At 49.3% G+C, this 16,815-nt stretch overlaps 1 protein-coding gene across 1 annotated transcript; it reads right to left on the reverse strand.

Annotated features, from left to right (window-relative positions):
• Positions 1-55: 55 nt before the first annotated feature.
• Positions 56-1,511, reverse strand: LOC105038282 (B3 domain-containing protein Os11g0156000). The gene is made up of 3 exons (XM_073250820.1): positions 809-1,511; positions 547-718; positions 56-451 (listed from the first exon to the last, which is right to left on the reverse strand). Exons 1-2 carry the CDS (start codon positions 1,398-1,400, stop codon positions 558-560), a joined length of 753 nt encoding a protein of 250 aa, XP_073106921.1. The 5' UTR covers positions 1,401-1,511; the 3' UTR covers positions 56-451; positions 547-557.
• Between the last annotated feature and the right edge of the window lie 15,304 nt (positions 1,512-16,815).

The raw sequence follows: 16,815 nt of genomic DNA on the forward strand, positions 1-16,815 counted from the left end.
ATGACAAAACCAAATAACTAGGAAAAAAAAAGGAGAAAAACAGAATAAAATTCTCATTACATTTCTTTTTATTTCTTTCCTTCAAAAAGATTACAAGTGTACAGAGAGTTGGGATGGGCCATGCTCACCTCCCTGCCAAAGTTATTGGGCCCTACAAGTATCTGCTCCTTTCCAAGCTGATGTTTCCTGAGACCTCACCCAATCCCTCGACAGTCCCCGTACAGTGGAATTCCTGAAAGGAAATAAAAAGGAAGTGGAGATTGCCCGGAAAACCAGGGATTTCTTTTCCCCCTTTTCCATCCCTCCTTTCTTTTTTTTCCTCCCAGCTCTTCCCTTCTCTTCTCTTCCATCCCTTCCTTTGGTTCCCTCACAAGTCAATCTCCTTTCCTCTCTCTCCCCCCCATTTCATCTCCTCCACCAGTACTTTTAAGCTTTCCTCTAAAAGCCCAACCTGTAATATAGCAAGCAAACAGTTAAGCTACGGGAATGCAAAGCATCACCTTAAACAAAAGTGATAGTCACTTTTTTCTTGGACTTCCTGCTGACCAATTTGTACACTATAGTTGGGAGCTGGGGGCTTTGGGGCTCTGGCCTGTTAACCATGGTTCTGGTTGCACCGGCTGTGGCTCCGGCCAGTCCGGGCCGCATTCCAAATTCACACCAAATAATCTCAGCCGCTTCGAGTTTGCCGGTGCCGCTCTCTCCGCTGATCCATCTCCTGCAATCGGATAAAATCCATGAACTGCATGCTTGCTCTTTGATTCAATCACGATGCTTAAATCATAGCAATATATATCACCGAATCTACCTGCATGAAGAAGACAGTCTTGTTGCACTGAGCTAACGTACATGTAGGAACTCGAGGCTGCTGCTGTGTAGTACACGGGACTCCAGGGTACTGCAGCATTGGACCTGGTCACGGTTGGAACCGGCGGGGCCTGCGGAGCGCCACGGCGCCTGCAACCAATGTAGAGGCGGTCACCACCTGTCCGAAGGCGCTCGAAGAGGACCACGTCACCTGCGTCGAGCTGTTTCTCCTTGACAAAGCGGCTCCAACCCTTGGTGAGCACATAGCTTTGGCTGCTGGTCCAATAGGAGTAGCGGAACCACCATGACTTGCCCGACTCGATATCGTCGAAGCTCAGTAGCAGGCCTTTGTCGCCCGAATCTCCATCGAGGGGGAAGTACTTCTCGGCATGCTGTTTGGGAATGACCAGCCTGTTGAGCTTGCCCACATCACTTGGGGTGAGGGGCTTCTCAAACATGAGCTCTCTGATCTCATACTGGGTTTCCTCCTCCTCCTCCACTTGGTAGTGGTGCTGGGGTTGGTGGTGAGGGTTCATTGGTGGCTTCCAGGACCAAGCTTGTGGGGGATGGTAGTAGATAGGGTTTATGGGCATTTAGGACTCAAGAAATGGAGTTGAGTCTTGCGAGGGGAGGGAAGAGAACGGAGGAGAGGAGAAAGGAAGAGAAAAGGAAGGGTGTGGAAAGTTGGTGGTGGAGATGGTGGTGATGATGGTGTTGGGGTTGAGAAGCATGTGGATATTATTGCTACGCATTTATAACCTATCAAGAAAATTTTCATTTTACGGTTAGGACAAAATGCCAAAGAACTAGATAGATATGTTTAGTTGCAAATGAGAGAGAGAGAGAGAGAGAGAGAGAGAGAGAGAGAGAGAGAGGAGGGTGGCTTGGTTCAATTGATCTGAACATGTGAGGGGGGGCTTTTAGGTGTATAGTTTTTAACTTAGGTGGACAGGAAGAATCGAGGGCTTAAAGTTCCTAAAGTTACTATATTTTAGTGAGTTTGATGAGGAATGATAAGGTGGTGGTGCTAAAAAGTGAGTGCTGCCATTGTGGTCTCATTACAGTCATCCAGCGTTAGAGGACCAGCTATAGACATCTTAACGGATACATCCGACTCATAGGAGTCAGGTTTTCTTCTGTGTTGGAAGACAACATCTCTCGTTGATGCTGCAAGTCCTGTTGAGATAGATATACCCCTATCATGGTGTCCTCCTGATGCTCCTCTCTTCATGTTGTGTCTCAACTATTTCACTGTTAGAGTTGGAATCAATTCACTCACATCTAGAGAGTGGTTTAGATGCCTGACAGGCACCACACACACATATCCTCACACTGAATGCTACCAATCAATGGAGGATATGTTGGCAAAATGATCATGGGGGTGTTTGCATCTGTCAGACTTTCAAAATATTCCAAAGGTGTATCAAGCCATTGTTGGATTTACTTTTCCTTCAGTTTTACCCTTTGGGTAGAGAGTAGAGACTCATGACTCCACCTGAAGCAACTAATGGGTTTTGACTAGAAGATTCGGGCCCAAGCTTAACCAATCAACTCCTATAACCTGCTCTTCTAGATCCTCGTGCAGTTCCATTAGGGTAGGATTACGTTTGGTTGGTCTTCTGTCCATTACTTGAAACAGTGTCAATCTATTGGGACCGAAATCGTGGAAAACAACTACTCAAGCATAATATGGATCTCGACTGAGTAGAATTAGCATCTGTCAAACTCCAACCCTTGTCGTTGAGTATTGTGAACTTGGTGTCACAATCATGCGGTGGATGCAGAAGTCAGGATTATGTTCTCGTGTTTTAACTATTTGTGGTCATGACTTTTGTTGGGTATAAAATACCCCCCAATCGAAGTTCATATCAGGAGTGGCCCTTCCGGGACTCTACCGACATCCGACCTTGGGCGACATCTTTTCGAACCTCTCCGACGGTCGAGTTTCCGCAATGTTCCCAAGTTCTGCCGACGGATAAACTCTCACAGCTTCTTCCACAAGTGTCGACCAGATTTTTCCGACGGACGAACTCCTGCCGCATCTCCCGGGCTTCTCCAGCGATAAGCTTCTTCGGTCGTCTATCAGGCTGCTCCAAATGCTCTCTGGATTCTACTATCGGCCGACCTCCTACAAGGGTCAACTGTTGTCCGGACCTCTTCCAGATCTTTTCCAATAGGATTCGACCGACTTCAATCCGAATTTCTTCCAGAACTTCGTCAGTTCGTCAGTGGACGAACTTTCCCAACAGCAGATCTCCACGATGGACGGACTCCATCCAAGTTTCTACGGCTGTCGACTGCCTTCTGGATTTCATCCGAGCTCTTACGGGAGCCGGACTTCTTCCCCAAACTCCTACTGCAGGTAGACTTCGTCCGAGCTCCTACGGGAGTCGGACTTCAGTCCTGAGCTCCTATTGCAGGTAGACCTCATCCGAATTCTTACAAGGATCGAGCTCCGAGCCCCCACCACAAGCGATCTACTCCGAGCTTCTACTACAAGCTATCTACTCCGAGCTTCTACTACAAGCGATCTACTCCGAGCTACCACTACAAGCGGTCTACTTCGAATTTCTACTACGAGCGGTCCACATCGGATTTCTACTGTAAGCCTCCACCTGAACTTCTATTATGAACGAATTCCTTCCGAACTTCTATTGCAGGCAGGCTTCGGCCGAGCTTCCTCAACAAATGATCTCCATCCAGACTTCTACGGGAACCAGACTCTGACCGAACTTCTGTAGCGGATAGATTCCGGACGAACTCCTACGACACACGGGCTCCAGCAGCCGAACCCCTCCAGCGGGTGAGCCTCTCCAACGCTATCCGAAGTCCATCGCCGACCGACCTCCTACTGAGCTCCTCGTAAAATCGGGCTTCCCCAACGGACGATCTTCGAATGAGCCTCCACATCAGATAAATCCCAGACGGACTCCCCTAGCGATTAGACTTCCCTGGACTCCACCAACAGAAAATCTTCATCCGAGCTCCTGTGGCAGACGACCCCCGCCTGAAACGTCGGCGACCTCGGGACATCCGGGCCTCTTCCAGAACGACGATGTGAAGAGCCGTTCTGCTTCATCAGGCATCCTAGCCGAGCTTCAACCGACAGATCCAAACTCTCTGACAAGCCACGACAAGAGCCGCCACCCTGCTCCACTCCCTACAACGGATTCCACGCGGCTCCACCACTCTCTGACAAGCCACGACCAGAGCCGCCACCCTGCTCCACTCCCTGCAATGGATTCCACACGGCTCCACCACTCTCTGGCAAGTCACGACAACAGACACCACTCCACTCCCCGCGACAAGCTCCACGTGACTCTGAACAGCCCCTGACGCCACTACTCTCCGCAACAAACCCCTTATGGCCCTGAACGGCCCACTACCAGGCGGTTACAAACGTCGCTATCAATCTGTTACGCCCTCCGCCTATAAAAAGGAGACCCTAGATACGTTATTCTCTAAGCTCTAATCTTTATCTAAAAACTCTGTTAAAATTTTCGTTCGAGCACTCCATTCTTATTGAGGCAGAGAACTGACTTGAGCGTCGGAGGGTCTTGCCGGAGCACCCCCAACTCCGGTTTAGACTTTCTTTGCAGGTCCCGGCGGCGACCGCGACTCCCTCGACTCCAGCTTCTCTGACGCCGGCAGATTTTTGCACCAACAGGATTGGCGCTAGAGGAAGGGCACTGTGCCTTCGCAGTACCCTTGTTCTTAAAGGAGTACTCAACGGGACCACCTCGATCATCTTCTCCGACATCTCCTCCTCCGGTTGCCTGCCTGATCTCCACCTGATGCCTCCTTGAAGGACATCCACCAGGCGGTCAACGGCCTCCGCAGCCAGATCTCAGCGAGCTCCGCAAGCCCCGACCTCATCTTCGATTTTCCAGGCTTCTCTTCCTCCGGCGACGGCAGTCGGCATGGAGCAGTTTGACCTGCTGGTTCAACAGGTCAAAGGCCTCACCGAAGTAGTGCAGGCCATGCAGCAGCAGCCGCAGACATCGGTGCGGCTGGAAAGAGCGTCGTCGGAGTTCCAGAATCCGACGACCAGACAGGCCACATGGGCCAGCCGCCCTGTCTTTCCTAGAAAAGAAAAACAGAAGGCGGAGAGTCCTCCGTCCGATCATGATTCAACCCTCGGAGAGTCCCTGCCTCCGCTCCACTAGAAGACCCTCGAGGTCCGCAATCGAGAGGACCTCCTAGATCAGAGATTCCAGGAGATGAACCGATGGATCGAAGAGCTCCACCGCGCTCCCACTGCTTATGGTGAGGACATCTGTACTGACCCTCCTTTCTCTCAAATGATCATGCAGGAACCAATCCCGTCGAACTTCAAGCTCCCCCAATTCGAGAGCTACGACGGGACCTCAGACCCGGTTGACCACCTGGAGGCCTTCCGAACCATGATGCTGCTCCATGGCGCACCAGACGCCATCTTGTGTCGAGCTTTCCCGTCTACCTTGAAGGGAGCAGCAAGGAACTGGTACTCGGCACTGAAGTTGGGTACAATTTTCTCCTTTGACCAGATGAGTCACCAGTTCGTGGCTTATTTCGTCAGCAGCCGGCATCCCCGACGAGATTCGGAGTCCCTCATTAACATCAAGCAAAAGGAGAGAGAATCCATCCGAGCTTACGTCAACCGCTTCAACGCCGCCGCCCTGGAGGTCCGGAACCTGGACCAATCAGTTGCAATGGCCGCCTTAAAGAGCGGCCTTCAAAAGAATGACCTCCTCTTCTCCCTGAAAAAGAAGTATCCCAGAGACTTTGCCGATCTGCTGGCTCGGGCCGAAGGATATGTCCGAGCGGAGGAAGCCTTCAAGCTGAAGGACGAGGAGGCCGCGAAGGAGCGGCAGGCAGGCGACTCCAGCAGGCCCGCAGTTAAAAGAGGGCCAAGTGAAGCTCGGCCACGTTCTCGGACTCCTCCCGGGCACAAGCGTGCCCAGACTCCTCCCCGAGCTCGCAGGCAGAGAAGCCCGGACCGCAGAGTTCGGCGGGGCTCTCCCCCAGGAAGATTCCGCAGCTATGCCCCCCTCAATGCATCGAAAACCCAGATGCTGATGGAGGTCAGGGAGTAGCTCCCAAGGCCGGAAAGGATATGCACACACCTCGGGAAGCGCAATCCTAACAAGTTCTGCCTCTACCATCGCGACCACGGCCACGACACAGAAGAATGCATTCAACTCCGAGACGAGATCGAGGAGCTCATCAGACGAGGTCGGCTCGACAGGTTCATCGATGTCGGCCTGAGGGTAGAGAGGATCGGCCAAGGGCCCTGCCGCAACCTGAGTCGCCGAGGAGGGAAGAGCAGCCTGGAGATCGACCTCCAATCGGGATCATCAACTCCATCTCTGGAGGACCTCAACGGGGTGCAGACCTTCTACGACCATGGGATTTGAAAAACCTGTAAATGTATTACTAACGACTTTGCTTTAAATCAAGATTCCTTTCAGATTTGCATATCTTTCCCTTTCGGTATGGACTCATAACGACAGGGGATAACCCCTTCAGACAATAAAAACAAAGCCATGTTAGGAACAGGAGGAGAACCTCGTCCTAACATGAGCAAAGTTGGAAGTCCGGTTATTTTAAGACCGGACGGAGGGAGAGACCCATATAACGACCCTTATGTGCCTCCACGGCCATGTTAGGAACGGGAGGAGAACCTCGTCCTAACATGAGCAAAGTTAGAAGTCCGATTATTTTAAGATCGGACGGAGGGAGAGGCCCATATAACGGCCCTTATGTGCCCCCACGACCATATTAGGAATAGGAGGAGAACCTCATCCTAACATGAGCAAAGTTGAAAGTCCGGTTATTTTAAGATCGGACGGAGAGAGAGGCCCATATAACGGCCCTTATGTGCCCCCACGGTCATGTTAGGAATAGGAGGAGAACCTCATCCTAACATTAGCAAAGTTGGAAGTCTGATTATTTTAAGACCGGACGGGGGGAGAGGCCCATATAACGGCCCTTATGTGCCCCCACGGCCATGTTAGGAACAGGAGGAGAACCTCATCCTAACATGAGCAAAGTCAAAGGCCCGGTTCTCCTTAGACCGGATGGGAGAGAGGCCCTACAACGCCCTTATGTGCCCTTACACCCATGTTAGGGACAGGAGGAGAACCTCGCCCTAACATGAGCAAAGTCGAAGGTCCGGTTCTCCTTAGACCGGATGGGGGGAGAGGCCCTACAACGTCCTCATGCGCCCCCACGGTCATGATAGGGATAGGAGGAGAACCTCGCTCTAACATGAGCAAAATCGAAGGCCCGATTACTTTTAGACCGGATGGGGGAGAGGCCCTACAACGCCCTTATGTGCCCCCACAGCCATGTTAGGGACAGGAGGAGAACCTCGCCCTAACATGAGCAAAGTCGAAAGCCTGGTTACTTTTAGATCGGATGGGGGGAGAGGCCCTGCAACGTCCATATGTGCCTCCACAACCCTGTTAGGAACAGGAGGAGAACCTCATCCTAACCTGAGCTGAAATCGACTACATCAGGAATAGGAGGAGAACCTCGTCCTGACGCCAACTAAGATCCAGTCGTTCAAGACCTGATAAGAAAAAAGAGAATCTTCTCGACGGCCCCTTTACGCTCCCGCGACCCCGTCAAGAGTTGGGGAGAACCATTACTTAAAAAGAGGAGGGAGATGCGAAGGAAAAGTGACGGACTACACCAGTGAAAAATGGAAGCCAAACTATACCAAAGACACAAAGCACCTTGCCTCAATGAAGAAGGAGACCCCCCATTAAAAACCCTCAGTCTCTAAGAGGGAACTCAACACAGGCCAAGGACAGATCGACTTCCTCAAGGCAACTCAAATGGCCCAAAAAAAAAAAAAGAAGAAGAAGAAAGTGAAAGAGAGACCTACGGTTATGAACGAAAAGGCAAATCAACACGACAACGGCTAGGAACCTTCAAACGATGTCGACATCGAACAAGTCAAAAGACAAAAGAAATTCGGTAATGACGACCTAATACAAGAATGAATAAGGTAATGAAAAATTTCTTTTTCATTTCATTAGCAAAATATACTTTACAGAGCCCGAAAGGTCAAAAAAGAAAAATGACAAGAATAGAAAAAGAGGACATATAGAAGGACGAAAGGCAAAAAGAGCCCTAAGAAAGTTCGACCTCTTCCGACTTCGAACTTTCGGTTTCGACCCTCATCAGGGAGTGCCTTAAGCTTTCAACTTCTTCTTTCAATTCTTTCTCCCTTATCAGCATCTCCAGATACATCCGATGAAACCGTTGGCTTTCGTTCTCCACCTCTTGGAGCCTTTTTCTCAGGACCTCGGACTCCGCCTCCGCGTCCTTGACCGTCTGCTACTCGTATGCCAGCTGGATCTTCAACTGCTGCAGCTCGGTCCTCCCCTCACTAAGGGCGACGGATAGCTCTTCTATGGTTCCTCTCAGGGATCGAAGTTCGTCGGGGTCCCGAATAGGGACGAACTGGGCTCCTTCAGATAACTGCCTTTGAAGGCGGGCAACCTCATCGGTCGCCATCCTGAGCTTCCTCCTGTAGTCATCCACCTGCTTGCACTAGCCAGTCCGGTATGCATTGTAGTTCGACTCGGCATCCTGGAGCTGTTGCTGAAGGTCGGAGAACTTCTTCGACCATTCTCGATCGTGGTCGGCCCGAGTCGAAAGCCAGGATGAGCTTCCTTCCAGCTGACCGATCTTCTCCCGTGCAGCCGACAGCTCCGCTTCAAGAGAGCTGATCTTGAAAGTTTGAGCCCAGGATCGGTCGCTGGCGCGCTTCTTATGTTCCTCGAGCTCCTTCTTGAAGTTCGCCTTCCTCCGACTGTAATCCATGATCCCTTTCACATGGAGGTTCCGAAAGTGGGTGGCCTCCGTAGTGGCCTCTGAGTGGCTCTCCCTCAGCTTGTGAAGTTCGTCCTCCATCTCCTTTGACTTTTTTGTTAAATGACGAACTTTCTTCCTCAGATGTCGGATCGTGGACTTCAACGAAACTCCCTGTGGCAAGGGAAGCGCTTCGGCGGGACACTACCATCAGGAGATAAAAGCGTCAAGGCACGGCTCATTGCAGAAAGAAAAAAGAAAAGAGAAGAGAAGTCCCCCATAAGGAGGAGCCCAATTTTATTGATTGAATGTTTCTTAAAGATAAAAGGAAAAGAAAAAATCACAGTGAAAGAAAAATACAAAGTCAGAGGTCTCAGATCTCCGAAGCAGGAGTTGGGGAGCTCGGTGTTCTTGAAAGGGGGGCTGCGGTGGCAGCGGCAGTAGGAGAGGGCCCGGCCTCATCTTCAGACGCCTCATCCAAGAAGCTAAAGTCGAGCTCGAAAAATTTCTTGACCATCTTCTCTTGGCAGAGCTCGAATCCTTTGATGAATGCATCTTGGCCGAACTTGACGTTCAGGTCCCTCATTTCGGTGGAGGCCTTGAACTCCTCCACCGCTTGACCCCTGGCCTTCGAGATCAGGGCCAGAATCTGCTCCGTCAAATTTGCGACCTCGGCCTCCGCCTTCTTCACCATCTCCTCCGAGGCCTGCTTTTCTTTCTCAAGTGCCTCTTGGAGGTTGGCTACCTCGGCAGCCTTTTCCTTGAGGCGGACGGCCTCGGCCCGACGACCTCCCTCCGCCTGGATAGCATCCCTCCTCGCCTTGTTCATCGCCTCGATGTTGGCGAGGAGCTGGTGCCCGATCTGCAAGGGCGGCCAGAAAGTCAGAATGAAGGCCGAGAAGTTAATTGAATGAAGGAGCGAGGGGAAGAAGGAAAGTGAATCTGCTTATCTCGAGAAAGGACCCCAGAGAGTCCCAAACCCGCTGTTCGGGATTGGTGCGGACGATCCTCTGGACGACTTCGGACAGGACGCATCCGTCGATCAGTCACTTTATCAGATCCCTGTCATTAAAAGGATTCTCCATCGGCTCTTCCTCAGAGTCGTGGGATTCTTCGATGGCAGCTCTGCGACCGCTGACCTTGTGGGCCACTGTCTTCTTTCTTCTCCCCCTCTCAACCCCTGGCGCCTCCTCGGAGCGGGAGCCTCGGCGGGAGAACTCCTCGAAGAGGCTCGGAGAACTGGGGGCTCGGCGTCTGAAGGAACATCGATAGTGAGGGCTGCCTGGGCAGGCGTGGTCGAGCTCATCTCCTCCGTTCTGGCCTTCTTTGCTGATCCGGAGGCTGCAGCGCCTTTTCTTTTGTGAACCTTGAGGCCCCTGGCAAGCATCCGTGCTGCTTCGGCGTCCATTCCTAAAAAAAAAAAAGAAGAAGAAAAAGAAAAAAAAAGAGAAAGAAAAGATATCAGTAATGGAGTGAAAAAAAAGTAAAAAGAAGAAGAAAAGGAAAGATGGAATACTCGCAGGATCTAGGGGACTCAGGCCGATGTTGAACAGGAATTGCTCCTTCAGAAGGTTGGGAAGGGAAGGAGTTGGATAACTAAGGAGTTTCTGGGCGGCTTGAAGGTCGTCCTCCCCCAGGCTAGGAGCCCGACGGACGGAGTCCCTTAGGGAGCCCCAAGGGGGCAATCCCAGCCTCAAGATCGGACATTGGACATAGAGGTACTTTCCCTTCCAGTTATGGATAGAAGAGGGAGCACCTTTCAGCAACCCCTTCTTACCGAACTGGGGAGAGAAGTACCACCAGTCCTTTGTCGAGGGGTGGCGCTTGAAGGTGTAAAAATACCTAAACAAAGGAAGGGATGGCTGAACTTCGGCTATGTGGCAAAGGGAGAAGAACCCTATCAAAAACCTAAAGGAGTTCGGCGCGACTGAAGCTAAAGAAATATCTAGAAAATGAAAAAAAGCGACGATGAAGGACGGAAGCGGGAGCCGGAGTCCAGCACGGAAGGCCTCCTGGTACAGACAGAAACGGCCAGGTGGGGGGGTGCTAGCCCGATCAGCTGGACCAGAAAGCTCCAGATCGTACTCCGGAGGAACTCCATACTGAACCCTTATCAGTAGAAGTTCGTCCGGAGTCAGAGAACAGGGAATGGCATCTGGCGCAAAAATCGGATGAGGTCCAGCCCTAGTTATGGGTTCATCTATGGTATGAGGGTTCTGAGGGACTGAGGTAGACAAACTCCTGGAACCGCTAGAGGCGGAGGTGCTAGAAGACATTTCAAGCAAAAACCCTAAAAATCTCAGAAAAATCGGGAGAAATAAGAGACGAAAGGTTCGTGGGGAACCAAATAGGTGGAATGCGGCAGAAGAAAAATGAAGAAGAAGGAACACCTAAATGACAAGAGAAGGAACGAAAGTTCTGGAACTAACCTAAGTTGCTTCGAAGGATGCAGAGATACAGGGACAGGGATGACCCGAAGAACACCTAGGGCCAAAACGGACACCGAGGAAGGTCAGAGCTCTCAGAAAGAAGACGGATACCAACAGGACTTTCAGACAGAATGAAACTCTCGAGGGAAGAAGGGCGGGTTTAAATAGACCCTGGGATCCGACGTAATAATGATTGCGGATCTCCCCAGGCCGACCCATATTCGCCATGTGTCCCACTCGCCACAGCAGGCGACTAAAAATGGCTGACAGCTGGCAGAGCCATCATTGTGCCGTACCTGGAGCAACGCTCCAGCGAAAATTTCGAAAAGTCTCTTCGGATCGCCCTGATTTGAAAAGACTCCGGCACGCGCGCATTAAATGCCAGAATATCTGAGGGCGATCGCGCACAGGATTCAAGAGAGCAACTTCGGCTGTGAAAATTTCTCGATACTTCTTTCATTCGAAACTCGAACTCGGAAGTAGGAAGACTGGTGTTGGGTATAAAATATCCCCCAGTCGAAGTTCGTATCAGGAGTGACCCTCCCGGGACTCTACCGACGTCCGATCTTGGGCGACATCTTTCCGAACCTCTCTGGCGGCCGAGCTTCCGCAATGTTCCCAAGTTCTGCCGACGGATAAACTCCCACAGCTTCTTCCACAAGTGTCGACCGGATTCCCCCGACGGATGAACTCCTGCCGCATCTCCCGAGCTTCTCCAGTGATAAGCTTCTTTGGTCATCTATCAGACAGCTCCAAGTGCTCTCTGGATTTTACTATCGACCGACCTCCTACAAGGGTCAACCGTTCTCTGGACCTCTTCCAGATCTTTTCCAACAGGATTCGACCGACTCCAATCCGAATTTCTTTCAGAACTTTGTCAGTTCGTCAGTGGCCGAACTTTTCCAACAGCAGATCTCCACGACGGACGGACTCCATCCAAGTTTCTACGACGGTCGACCGCCTTCTGAATTTCATCCGAGCTCCTACGGGAGCCGGACTTCTTTTCCGAACTCCTACTGTAGGTAGACTTCGTCCGAGCTCCTACAGGAGCCGGACTTCAGCCCTGAGCTCCTATTGCAGGTAGACCTCATCCGAATTCTTACAAGGTCCGGGCTCCGAGCCCCCACCACAAGCGATCTACTCCGAGCTTCTACTACAAGCGATCTACTCCGAGCTACCACCACAAGCGGTCTACTTCGAATTTTTACTACGAGCGGTCCACGTCGGATTTCTACTGTAAGCCTCCACCTGAGCTTCTATTGTGAACGAATTCCTTCCGAACTTCTATTGCAGGCAGGCTTCGGTCGAGCTTCCTCAACAAATGATCCCCATCCGGACTTCTACGGGAACCAGACTCCGACCGAACTTCTGCAGCGGACAGATTCCAAACGAACTCCTACGACACACAGGCTCCAGCAGCCAGACCCCTCCAGCGGGTGAGCCTCCCCAGTGCTATCCGAAGTCCATCGCCGATCGACCTCCTACCGAGCTCTCCATAAAATCGGGCTTCCCCAGCAGACGATCTTCGGATGAGCCTCCACATCAGATAAATCTCAGACGGACTCCCCTAGCGATCGGACTTTCCTGAACTCCGCCAACAGAAAATCTCCATCCGAGCTCCTGTGGCAGGCGACCCCCGCCTGAAACATCGGCGACCTCAGAACATCCGAGCCTCTTCCAGAACGACGATGTGAAGAGCCGCTCTGCTTCATCAGGCATCCTAGCCGAGCTTCGACCGACAGATCCGAACTCTCTGACAAGCCACGACAAGAGCCCCCATCCTGCTCCACTCCCTGCAACGGATTCCACGCGACTCCACCACTCTCTGACAAGCCACGACCAGAGCCGCCACCCTGCTCTACTCCCTGCAACGGATTCCACGCGGCTCCACCACTCTCTGACAAGTCACGACAACAGAAACCACTCCACTCCCCGCGACAAGCTCCACGTGGCTCTGAACAGCCCCTGACGCCACTACTCTCCGCAATAAACCCCTTATGGCCCTGAACGGCCCACTACCAGGTGGTTACAAACGTCGCTATTAGTCTGTTACACCCTCCGCCTATAAAAAGAGGACCCCAGATACGTTATTCTCTAAGTTCTAATCTCTATCTAAAAACTCTGCTAAAATTTTCGTTCAAGCACTCCATTCTTGTTGAGGCAGAGAACTGACTTGAGCATCGGAGGATCTTGTCGGAGAACCCCCAACTCCGGTTTAGACTTTCTTTGCAGGTCCCGACGGCGACCGCGACTCCCTCGACTCCAACTTCTCCGACGTCGGCAGATTTTTGCACCAACAACTTTGTTATTTAGTCTTCTTATCTTGTTATTTCTTTCTCTTGGGGCTTGCATAGGATTTTATTGGAAAAAATATCTCGAATTCGACCCACAGGAATGGAAACCCATATGTGGAGAAGTCCAACTCCAAAAGCACGTCGTAAAGAACCCAAAAATGTGGAGTAGTAGGGCCCGCAGCGTGCAGGCCAGAAGGAAAGACAGGGAGCCACAACATGTGGCCCAGCAGCAGGCTCGGCCTAGGCCAACGCGCGGGCTAGGCCTAGGCGTGCGCTGAGGCATGTGCGTCGGCCACGGGTGCACTGCCCCACACGCGGGCACGCGCGGGCCGACCGCGGGTGAGGCTGAGCGGGCGCGTGTGAGGCACGTGGTCTGTCAGACTTCACGCAGTCCATGCCTCACGTGTGGACCAGCGACGTTTCACACCATGTTTCACGTGATGTATGGACCAGTGTGTTTCCGGAGGTGGGTCTCACAGTCCATGGGAAATTCTATGAATTGGGGTGCAATCAGATGGTGGTAGAGGCTTGCGGACATGATCATGAGATGGGTCTGATGGAGCTTGATCGAGCATGATCAAGTGGTTGAGGAGACTTGCGGTGCTGATCGAACGGCCATGAAGCATCTAGAGTCCAATCAGAAGTGGTTCTTCAATCCAGAAAGGGTTTTAGTGCTTTAAAGGGCCCTGCAGCAAAATAGAACCAAGTGTGCAGCCTAGAAGGGTCTCAGGCAGCAGTGAGCATGGCAGAGAGCCATGAACAGAGGCATCAGTGTGTAGGAGGCTCGTGCAGCCACCAGAAGGAGTCCGATAGATCTCCAAGTGTGCGCAGCGGGCCAAGCAGACCCTACAGAGCACCGATAGGAGATCAGGAGTAGAGCAGAGCGTCAGATAGAGAAGCTACAGAGAGATACGATGTAGCGGTTCATTCCATAAAAAATGTCTAGGGGCATCGAGGATCCTGGTACTAGCAGATTTTTTAGAGGATCTCCTTAGGAGATTTGAAAGAGCTTTTGTGAGGATAGCTTTTAGTTGAGAGAGTTATGTACGAAGAGTTGAGAGTGGGTGTTTTCTTCTCGTACTTGTGTTCTCTTTCTTAGTGAAGCTTGTATGCCCCGTGGAGGCAGCACTTGGGCTGTTCCACGTACCTAATTGTGTCTATATTATTTTCTTCTTTCTTCCTGCTATGATGCGAGTGGTATCGAAAAGGTCCTGTAGTGGTAGTGTCCTGGCCAGACATCTCCGACAAACTTTTCAGAGGAGTCCCTGCTGCTACTAATCTTACCTAAGCTTAACTAAATAACTTCTCCAAAATCCTAATATCAAGGGTTATCCTTGGAAGGTAAGTATGGAAATTTTAATGTGGCATCACTATCATATTTTTTCTTACTTTCATGAAAAAATATTTTATTTTTATTTTATTTTTTAAAATATACGTTTGCATGATAAAGCTAACTATAAACACAAACATCATGATGATGGTTAAGATGGTGATAATCATGATAGAGATATAGAAGCCACAATGATGCCGGTGGCGGCGGCGATAATAGCAATGCGGCCATAAATAATACAGTAGTGGTGATGATAGTGATAGTGATGCAATAAAGATCATGATAATAGTGGTGATGATAGGGGTTAAGATGATCATAGTGGTGGAGATCGTATAATAGTAGTGATGGTAGCGATGGTAAAGGCAGCATTGATGGTGATGGCAAAAAGTATGAATCTATTATTTTTGAAATAGTAAAAATAAAAATTTCATATTTTTATTTTTAAAAATAATAAAATAATTTTTGAAAAGTAAAATATAAAATAACATTACCAACATATTTTTTTGTCTCGGTTCTTATGCTTTTATTTTTTATAATACAAAATAAGATATAAAAATAATACCGAGTAGGCTCTTAGAGGTTTGTTTGATACTGGAAAGCGAAATGAGGTTATTTCCTCACGTGGCTTGAGCCATTATTGGTTATGGCTCCGATGGTGACCCAACTCGGCCATTTTAATAGGAGAAGGTGCGATCAGTGGTGCCTGCAATGCTCCCTTCACCACTTTCCAACTAGCTGGAGAAGACCGGTCGCGTCCAAAGGCACTTTGGCTGCTATATATGGTGTACAAAGGTAGTCCCCACGCCCCCCTACAACCCTCCAAATGCTCTATCCCGCTGTGTGCTTGCTCTCTTCCCCTCCTCCCTCATCATGCCACCCACTTGGTCCTTTTTCTTGAGGCACATCATGATACACTTGTAGACCCCGGGGGAAATGCAAACCCTATCTCCATTTGGCTATCTAGGCCCCTTGCTCTTTATCTCTTTTCTGCAAGCACATGAATGAGGAGGTTCGGGTTGTACCTTCTGCACACCGAAGAATGATTGGGCTTCTTTTGAAATATCGACAATTAGATTATCTCTCATATAGATCTCAAAGGATTCTAAATATTTCGATCATTCATTTGTATAGATCTCGAAGTAATTATTGTGTTATCCGATGATGCTTTGCACGAAGGAAGATAAATCCTTCTTTCGGACGAAAAATATAACTCGTCTCCCATGAATGAATTGAATCGGCATCTTTTGGAGTTTGATATGGGATCATATATATTAGTCTGTCTTTTATGAACGGCGGGTTATCTAATTATGGATATAAAAAAATATTCGGAGATATTCTTTTGTTCTATTGGGACTTTTTGTGTGAGGCCAAGCATCAATATAGGAATTCATTGAAAGTGCTCTCTTTTGAGGGAACTATAGTAGTCGGTTTGCTTAGATCTCATATACTATTTTCAGAATTGGGACGGCTCCATCCATGCCTTTTAGTTTTTAATTGCCCCTTGAATTTTGTTTTTTTATGTATATATGTAAAAGAAAATTATGTCAGTTCTTGGCTTACATGAAGAATTAAATTAATATCTAATAAATTGTACTGATGGAGGAGGCGAAGAACTGATTCAATTGTATAATCATGTCTAGTGCTAATGTGAAAAAGTTGAGACCCCAGGTTCAGGGACATAGTTATTCAATAGAAAAAAAAAATTACTGTATAACAAATGTATTAACGAAAAAATTTAAATCACTTTAAGATTGGTTTAATATTTAGAATCATATTAAAAATACGAATGTTAACAAAGCATGATACAGTAAATAACACTTGGTTTCATAATCACACAACCTAAAGCCATCATTCCTTTTGATTGGCACAGCCAAAAATTTATTCCATGAATTTATAGGAAGATGAAAGTATAAAATTATATCAAGAACTATATGCAATAATATAGGAGAATATTATTATATTACCACATAACTTTCCAAGTTGCTTGGTACAGGGTAGATCAAAGTTTCACCATATGAAGTAAGAATTCAGTGAAATCTTATCCTTCATTGTCTAATTAGAGCAAGAACGTCTAGCTGAGTTCTTCTCATATTTAAAATCTAATTTATTCAACTACTGTAGAGAAGAACTCAACCCAGAATATGAATCGGAA

This window comes from Elaeis guineensis, chromosome 1, assembly GCF_000442705.2.
Source record: "Elaeis guineensis isolate ETL-2024a chromosome 1, EG11, whole genome shotgun sequence".
NCBI classification, from domain to species: Eukaryota; Viridiplantae; Streptophyta; class Magnoliopsida; order Arecales; family Arecaceae; genus Elaeis; species Elaeis guineensis.

Coding starts and splice junctions, on each gene's coding strand:
- LOC105038282 (XM_073250820.1), bottom strand. CDS start 1,400: ATGCCCATAAACCCTATCTACTACCATCCCCCACAAGCTTGGTCCTGG. Junction 719..808: donor AGACTGTCTTCTTCATGCAG/GTAGATTCGGTG, acceptor ATCCGATTGCAG/GAGATGGATCAGCGGAGAGA.